Source organism: Rhinolophus sinicus, chromosome 8 (assembly GCF_057876585.1).
Source record: "Rhinolophus sinicus isolate RSI-liver-muscle chromosome 8, RSI-T2T, whole genome shotgun sequence".
Taxonomy (NCBI): domain Eukaryota; kingdom Metazoa; phylum Chordata; class Mammalia; order Chiroptera; family Rhinolophidae; genus Rhinolophus; species Rhinolophus sinicus.
Window position 1 is genome coordinate 39,941,353 of NC_142508.1, and position 8,568 is coordinate 39,949,920.

Sequence of the window (8,568 nt, forward strand, 5' to 3'; positions counted from 1 at the left end):
TTGGCCTTGCAAAGGCCAATTCCAAAACGAAATCCAAATAACAGATTTTGGTTGACTCCCCAGGCCAATACTGTAATTCAGTGTACCTTTCGTACGTGATCTCCCTGAACTTCAAAACTTCCAGATCAGGAAGGCTTTTATTGGCATTTCTATTGTGGAGAAGAGTTAGGAGCTCAAATAGCTCAGACTACTTATCTAAGACGGTGGCGTTGCTAAGTGTATCAGTGAGTGCAACTCAAACTCAGTCACTGAGTTTAATTATTAACAAAGCTGTTGCCTGCGGGTAGCAAGCTGAGGCTACCAGCAAGGAAAAGAGAAGCACTACCCCAGGCTTGGGGGCGGTGAGGTGGGGGGAGGTAGAAGCAATAAGTTTCTGGAAACTTCTGGAATCCAGGAACTGTAGCTGCAGAGGGCTCCGGCCAGGAGCTGTGACTTTTGTTAGAGGAACCCAGGGGATATTAAAGCCACTTTCCTCTCTTTGATCAGGTCTCCCAGGAGTCTTGTTGGCTGAACCCAACAGAAACGCAGAGGATAGGAGAGCTAGTTGGTGCAGCAATGGAAGCCGGTGTCCTCGCGTCCATCTCCAGGCCCATAATGAATAGAGAAAGGTGGGAAGATGGAGGGGCAATCAGAGAATATGCAGACTCCTAGCTCGGTGAACAGCTGAACACTGCACTCCCACCGGGCTCCCCAGGCGGAATAGCAGAGATCACGGGCAAGCCATGGTTGCCATAGAGACCTAGGACCCTGCGTGGCGCGGCGGCGCGGGAGCAAGTGCGCAAGCGCACACTGCAACACCGGCCTTCGCTTGGCTCCGCAGCGGAGATCTAGCGGTACCGCGGGATCTGTCCGGGTCCGAGCGGAGCGGACACCGGCTTCCCAGCGCAGGTTCGGCCCCGAGTCGCCGCGCCGGGGTGGGCCGAGGCGGTGCCTAGAGAGCAGCTGCATCCTGGAGGCCTCTCCTAAAACCCGGTGGCCCGTCGGCAGGGCTGCCAGATCCCTGCCCAGCGGGCGGAGAGCCAGGCCCGGAGGAGGGGCCGAGGGCGGTGTTCGGCGGCTTCCAGGACACGTGTGAGCACCCAGGGCGGGGTTTGGGAGGAGACTCCTGGGAAAGCGCGAGGCCTCCTGTGGGCCAGCCGCGGAGGGCCTAGGGGTCTTCCCGGGAATCTGATTTCCGTCTCTTGTCACCATACAGGATTAATATTTGGGGACGGCTGCAGCCCCAGTTCACCTGGTAGACTCTTCACTACACATGGGACTAGTGCTACCAGGTGATCGCGACCATGGCGATGAACCTTCTGGAGGACTGGTGCCGGGGGATGGAAGTGGACATCCACAGGGCCCTCTTGGTCACGGGCATCCCTGAGGACTGTGGCCAAGCGGAAATTGAGGAGACCTTGAATGGAGTCCTCTCCCCGCTGGGCCCGTACCTCGTACTCAACAAGATTTTTTTGAGGGAAGAGAATGCCAAAGCCGCCCTAATTGAGGTCGGTGAGGGTGTGAATCTGAGGGCCATACCGCGGGAATTTCCGGGAAGGGGTGGTGTCTGGAGAGTGGTCTGCAGAGACCCCACCCAGGATGCAGAGTTTTTAAAAAACCTGAATGAATTCCTGGATGCGGAAGGGCGCACCTGGGAGGATGTGGTCCGCCTTCTACAGCTCAGCCACCCCCCACAGTCCCAGAACCAGAATCTGCCCCCAGAGAACTGGGCAGAAGCTTTGGGGGTCCTCCTGGGGGCAGTGGTACAAATCGTATTCTACATGGATGCTGAGATCCGCAGTCGGGAGGAAGCTAGGGCTCAGGAGGCCGCTGAGGCCCAGGCAGTGGCAGCCTCCGCTTCAGCAGCAGGGAGGAAGATCAAAAAGGAACCAGGGCGGGCCGCCCAGGTGGTCTCTGCCTTGAAGATGGAGAACCTGGACAGCTGGAATGACATGGAAGATGAAAGTGACCCTCCCAAACCTTTGGTTTGTAAGGCTGGAGCTAAGACTCGCTCCAGGAGAAAGAAGCAGAAAAGAAACCCCAAGCAGGAACCAGTGTCCTGGAAGAAACCCAAAGGCCATCATTCCAGCAGCTTGGGCTCCTTAGAGGATCCTGAGGCGGATGTTGGTAAAAATACGGAGATCTCAGAATATCTCAGGAGCCACAGAAAGCCCTGTGTGAAGCAGGAGAAGTCGGCTTGTAAGAAGCCCGTGGAGAAATGTGCCTGGAAGTCGCCCAGAAATGCACCTCGGGATGCCGGCTCGGAAGCTGTAGGCACTGGAGTTGCCTCTGAGTCAGACCAAGATGGTGGTCAGGCGGGCGCACCAAAGAAGAAGACCGTGGGCTGGGCCTCGGCAAAGAGCCCCACCCCCATGAGGAAGAAAAAGGAGGTGAGCTTGGGCCCTGTCTCTTACGTCCTTGTCGATGTGGAAGATGCCAAGAAGAAACCATGGATTCCAAAGAAAGGGCCAGGCTCGAGAAGGGGTGCGCCCGGTCAGAAGCCCCCGCGAGGCCCACAGCCTCCTGAATCACCAGCTTCCACCTCACAGGGTGCAGAGGCCAAGCCAGAAGGCTCTCCTCACGGTGAGAATGACAACAGAAGTCATTTGGGTTGTGGCAACAAGTGGATGAGGGGGGAGGAGCAGGGGCGGCAGGTGAGGGCTGATGAGTCCAAGGGGGTGGCATGTCACATGGTCAGTGAGAAGGACACCAGTGCAGTGGAGGAGGTAGGTGACACATCAGTTGAGGTTTTAGAGGGTAAGTGCCCTGACCTCCCTCCTAGAGGTCCCTGAAGGCCAACACTGGGGACACCTGTGGGGACAGGAGGTGGCAAAGCAAACCCACCAATCTACCTTTTGTTGATGAGTTTTGCTGTGATATTCTTAGGTCATCCTGCCGCTCGCTCCTTGTGACCGTCTCCCTCGAGAAGAATTGAGTGATTTGGGGGGTTATAATGTTTGTTGGGATAGGTGACTTTGAGGGTGGAGTGTTCTGGAGGCCTGGTTGGGGGATAGAAATGTTCGAAGACTTAAAAAGTTCCAGGAAGTAAAACAAATTTCTAATGATACCTCCCCCTGCCTCCCTTGAGCTGTTCTGATTTATCCACAGAACCCAGGAAGCTTTGAGTTGGGGGGCCACCCGAACCTAAGGAGTTGAAAGAAGACCAAGAAAGAAGTTCCAAGTTGGGAACAAAGTTTTCTCTTGTCATTGAATGAATCAAGACTTTTCACTCTTTTAGGGACCCACATTGTAGAGATCTGGTTCTCAGAAGTAAATGCTACATGAGATCTTAGGTGGAGGAATTCAGGGAGGGAAGCATATGAACCCTGAAGCTTTTCTCTTTGCCAGGCCTGCTTTCTCACCTCCCAGACTCACCTTCAAGGTTGGAAAGTTGATAAGCAGATTGGGAAGATTCTAGAACATTGATCCTGACACATGGGCATGGTCCCAGTTATGCTTATCCATGTTTGGCCTTTCTCCCCCATTTCTTGCTTGCTCTTCTGGATGGTGGTCTGACCTCTGCAGGGTCTGGCATTTTAAAGAGCAAGGCGGCCATTTTCTCCCTTCCACCTTCTCTGCTTTGGCCGCGGGTAAGTTAAGCCAAGATGTTTGAGGCAGACCTGGCTTCCTTGCTCCTCCTGTTAGTCTTCAACTAACATTCTCCAGTTACCTAAACAGAAGGTGGTACGGTCCTGAGAGTTAGTTTTGCGGAAGAAGAATATCCTTGAAGTATTTGAGTTTTAGGTTGTGTTAATAAAAATGGTCCTTGGATTCCCGTTTGAGGCAAAACACTTTCAGGAACTTGCGGGGAAGAGGGATGGTTGGTAGAGAAGGATTCGGGTTGTCCTGGCTTCCCTGCTCTGATTCCACCCAATGCCACCAAACTCTCAACATCCTTGAGGTTGAAGACACTTCTCACATTATAGTAAGAGGGAAAACGTTCTAAAAAACTGGCTGTCAATTTCTGCCCTTTGAATAGACCAGAATACCATGTCTCCAGTGTGCACATGTGCAGGCAGAGGCACAGGCTATCTGAGGTCATTGGTTTCTAAACTATCCCAGGGAAGCCCAATGCATGCTCAAAGACGGAATTCAAATCTATTTTTCTTATGTATTAGAAGAAAAACAACAACACTGAAAAATGATTACTTGAGTATGTCGTAATCCAAACCAATAACATTGGAGACTATCAAAATATTACTTTGTGTTCATAAGTTAACTTGATTCTGTACAGGTCTCAGATGAATTGCTTCTGCCACTTATTTGCATATAAATGAATTTCTTGTACAAGTGACTGATGAGAAAGGCTAGAAGTGGGAGACATTCCAGTTTGGTGCATGCGCTGTAATAGAACACTTTGTAATTCACATGCTCCCGTCTGGCTGTGATTTTCAGTTGTGATAGCAAGTAACTGTATCAACATGGCGCACAGTAATAATATTCTGTCAGAAAGAGGTTTAGCTCTTTACGTTTTCAGTCTCTCTTCTGACTTTCGTTTTTGTGATGAAGAATGTGAACAATTGTTAGGCGTTGTTAGTGATTCAACTTTAAGAACAAAGTTCTTGTGATCATTCCTTTCCAAATCCTGGGTGAGTTTTAACCGAAGGCTCAGAAAAAAAGAAAATGTTTTCCATCTGCAGCTTTTCATCTGTGTGCACCATGGTTTTTCTGGATGTGAGCAAAATAGGACACAGACGTGAACTGGACTCTCCAGGAGACGAAAGCTTGCAACTCTCCAGCACCTGATTTCAAAACCAGGTCCATTATAATGGGCTTCATTGTGTTAACCAATTGACATAATGATTAGTAATTGTCAATGTGTATGTCATGAAATAAAGTTTAGCAAATTAAATATCCATTGAGTCTCTTATAGGTGGAGGTAAAATGGGCTATTGAATTTGAGAAAAGGGTTCCTGCTGGGAATACAGTGTCCTAGACTCCCAGGCCAGTGTGAGCTGAGCTATTGTTAGACCTGCGCTTAAGCTTCGAGGATTGTCAATTTTCCATGAGAGAAAAAAACCATTGAGATGTCTGTCCTCTTTGCTATATGGCCTTCCACCAATGTGAAACGATCTCCCACAGATGTTGGGGTTTCTCGAAGTTTCTAGGCCAGGTAACTGGCGATGTGAATTATCTGGAAATGTAAGTTTATTTTTAAAAGTAGCTGGATGGTGAAAACCCTTGCCTCCCTTCCCCTCAGACAGAAGCTGAGATCTTTCAGCTAAAAACTTAGTTTTCTCCTGCCCAACCCCCACTCCTGCTAAGGACTCCTACACTTGGGTGGCCCCTTCATCAGAGTCAGCTGGGGTCTTTGTTAAAAATGCTATTTCTTGGCCCCGCCTGCTGAGTCAGGATCCCTTGGGGATTGTATCTACTGGAAATCTGTATCTTAAACAATTTCTCCTGAGACATTATTCCAGATGGAATAATTCATACCTGAGGAAGGGGACATCCTTAGGGAGCAAGGTTGGGGTTTTGTAAAAGGTGAATGGAAGTTGTCAGGGCAGGAAGATGCTCAAAAGAGCAAAAGGAAAGCTGAACTTTGAGGACTGGGAGCTAATTGGGCAGTGGAGCAGGCCACAGCCTGTGGAAAGACCTGGTGTTTTTGATTGGGGCCTTCCTCCCAACCCCACCCGCTCTGTGGGAAATGCCATATTTGGCCAAGATGTTTAAGTACCTCCCACAATACCCTCACTCCCTCTAGTTACACCCACTCCATCAGTAAAGTGTGAAAGGCTCCCATCCCCAGGCCCCAAGTGGGGTGAAAGCCAGGGATGGGACCAGGTCTGGTACAGTTCTGCCCACGCTATACTTTTTAGTAAACCAACTGTACTGCAAAAAAACACTGTAATGATCCCTTTTGTTGAATATTTTTGAAAGGAATAAAAACATTGATATCCGTTAATAAATGCATACAGATACATTTGTTTCAAAAGATACAGGGTTTGGTTTTGTTTTTAACAGGGGTTGCCCTTAGAGTGCGGAACAGGGTAGAGGGCCGGTGGAGAGGGTGCAAGGGGGGCCTTTCAGGATTTATTCTGGTTTCCCGTACTTTGTCAATATCTACTCAAATTGTTGTCTTTTTCCTTAAGTAGTAAGTATTCAGCCATGAAAATCAATGAAGTACTGTTACCTGCTACGACATGGCTGACCCTGCAAAACATTAAACTAAATGAAAGAAACCAGACACAAAAGGTCACATATTATATGATTCTACCTACACAAAATGTCCAGAATCGGGAAATGTATGGAAACAGGAAGTAGACTAGTGGTTGCCAGCGGCTAGAGGGGTGAATGTGGAGTGACTGCTAATGGGGACGGGATTTCCTTTGGGGGTGATGAGAATGTTCTGGAACTACATGGAAGTGATGGTTGCCCAACACTGTGAATGTACTAAATGCCACTGAACTTTAAAATAGTTAATTCTATGTTATGTGAATTTCAACTCAATATTTTTTTTTAAAGTAGTGAAAAAAATGTGGCAGCAGGATCATGGATCATTTTTGAGGAGAGTGCAGTGGGTGTTCTTTATGCTTTCCCTGCATTAAAAAGTCACCACGCCAAACACACGTGTTAGATGTGGAAATCACGTTACCTCTCTCTGCCATGTAAATTAGCTCTGCTGCAAATCTTGAAAGAAAGCTTTTCCTGTCACGTTGAGATGTGTGTTTGAATTTTTTAATCAACATATTTTGGGTTAGAAGACTTTAGTTTCCCAAAGGTCAATTTTTAAAATTCCAGCCTGGGTTCATCCATCCTTGCAAAACTGGAAAAGCAAGAGGACTTGCAGAGTGTACAAGTCTGGTCACGCTCAAGTAAAGCACAACCCTGGGGCTCAGCCTCAGCAGGACTGTTCTGGAACAACAGTGAATGTGTAGCTAATGTCAACAGTTTTAGTCCACTTTCATGCTCGAGGCGAGTTCTGAGTGTTTCTCTTGTGACTTTCACACTTAGGGAAGAAAAGTGAGCACTTACAGAATATTCAAGGTCAAAATTCCCGAGCAAGAATTTTCTACCACTGCTTTGTCAAGGTTCTGTATGTGCTTCACTGAAGCATTTCCTATGAGTGCAAGGTGAGCTGTTTTAAAAACTGTCAACATCTGAAATAACCAGAAAACGGAGAGATAGGTCAATAATGAGAGGGGAGTGGCCCTGATAAACACTAAAATGTATTCCTATGAAGTTACAATAATTAAAACAGTTTGGTACAGACTGAAGAATGGGGGAATATTGAGTCTGGAAACACAGCTACATAAATATAGAATTACAGTTTACAACATAGGCGGAGTTTCAAATTGGTGGGGAAAGACGAGTTCAGAAAATCATGTTGGGACAAGCTAACTATTTGGGGAAATGAGCCACTCCTATGTCAAAATTAATTCCAGAAAGATAAAAAAATTTACATAACGAAATTGTAAGAGTTTCAGAGGGAAAGATGGGTGGATAATTGATGGTCTTGGTGGGGAGGAAGCTTTTGAAAGTCGAGTGGACTTTCGAAGTGCAAAGGTCACCTGCACATAAATGCAGGCCAAAGCTGGGACCCAGGGCAAGGTTCCAGTTTCATGTAACCTGAAACCATCAAAGAAAACTGGCTCCTTAGCCACTGTGACCACAGAAAAATTAATTTTTTACATGAGAAAAAAAATAAAGTGAAAAGATAGTGACAAATGGGGGGTGGGGAATAGACCTTCCTTTACAGAAAGCTCATATAAGTGATCAAGAAAAAAGAGGAACAACTGAGAAAAATGGTTAAGGGACATGAATAAGAAGTTTACAAAAAAACAAGTATCAGTGGCTAGTAAACACACAAAACGATGCTCAACCTCACAGTTAATAAAGAAATGCACAGCAAATACAGTCATGAGATAAGGATGAACATATAAATGAACTGAATAGAGCAGAAATTCTAGAAAACAACTACAAGACACCATTTTCCATGTATCTGATTGGAAAAAGTTGTAAAAGTATAATACTCAGTGCTGGCAAAGCTGTGATGAAACAGTCTCACTCACTATTGTTGGGAGTGTGAACTTGTCTGGACACAGTCTGGCAATAGCTGTCAAGTTTTCAAAATGAGTTTTGTTTTGGGTCCCAGGGAACATGCTACTAACAGTTTTTTCTAACGATATGCTCTCAAATATAAGCCATGTTGCACATTTGAGAGAGATTACAGATGAGTGTAAGAGTGAAAAACGAAAGTAAGTCACCTCCATCAGTCTGCAACTGGTTAAATGAACTGTGGTACAACTGTGGGAGTATGGGACACTCTATACACATTAAAAAAGGAAGGTTCAAATACCTATTGCTGATGTAGAAAAACTTGAAAAATATTTTAAGTGAAAAATAACCAAGATAGAATAGGGCACATGGGATCAGCTTTGTATAAATAAAAAGCATATGTGGTTACAAATGGTAGTATATACATTAATTCTTTTTTTTTCCCCCTGGAAGGAACAATAAGAAACTGTGATAACTGATTGCTCTGAGATGGGGAACTGAGCAGAAGTGGGGGCTTGGGGGACTTTATTACTTTCCATCTCTGTAACGCTCATCTTTGATTACACATTCTTTTTTAGAATGCCGATGTGG

At 46.5% G+C, this 8,568-nt stretch overlaps 1 protein-coding gene across 1 annotated transcript; it reads left to right on the forward strand.

The window, feature by feature from the left end:
* Positions 1-799: 799 nt before the first annotated feature.
* On the forward strand, positions 800-3,338 carry PNMA8A (PNMA family member 8A). Its single transcript, XM_088800737.1, has 4 exons — positions 800-1,071; positions 1,196-2,562; positions 2,762-2,836; positions 3,106-3,338. Exons 2-4 carry the CDS (start codon positions 1,284-1,286, stop codon positions 3,192-3,194), a joined length of 1,443 nt encoding a protein of 480 aa, XP_088656863.1. The 5' UTR covers positions 800-1,071; positions 1,196-1,283; the 3' UTR covers positions 3,195-3,338.
* Positions 3,339-8,568: the final 5,230 nt, after the last annotated feature.

Bases quoted from the DNA above. Each gene is read 5' to 3' on its own strand.
- PNMA8A (XM_088800737.1), top strand. From the start codon at position 1,284: ATGGCGATGAACCTTCTGGAGGACTGGTGCCGGGGGATGGAAGTGGAC. The intron at 2,563-2,761 runs GTGAGAATGACA...CCTCCCTCCTAG, and splicing joins GCCAGAAGGCTCTCCTCACG to AGGTCCCTGAAGGCCAACAC. The intron at 2,837-3,105 runs GTTGATGAGTTT...GGAAGCTTTGAG, and splicing joins AACCCACCAATCTACCTTTT to TTGGGGGGCCACCCGAACCT.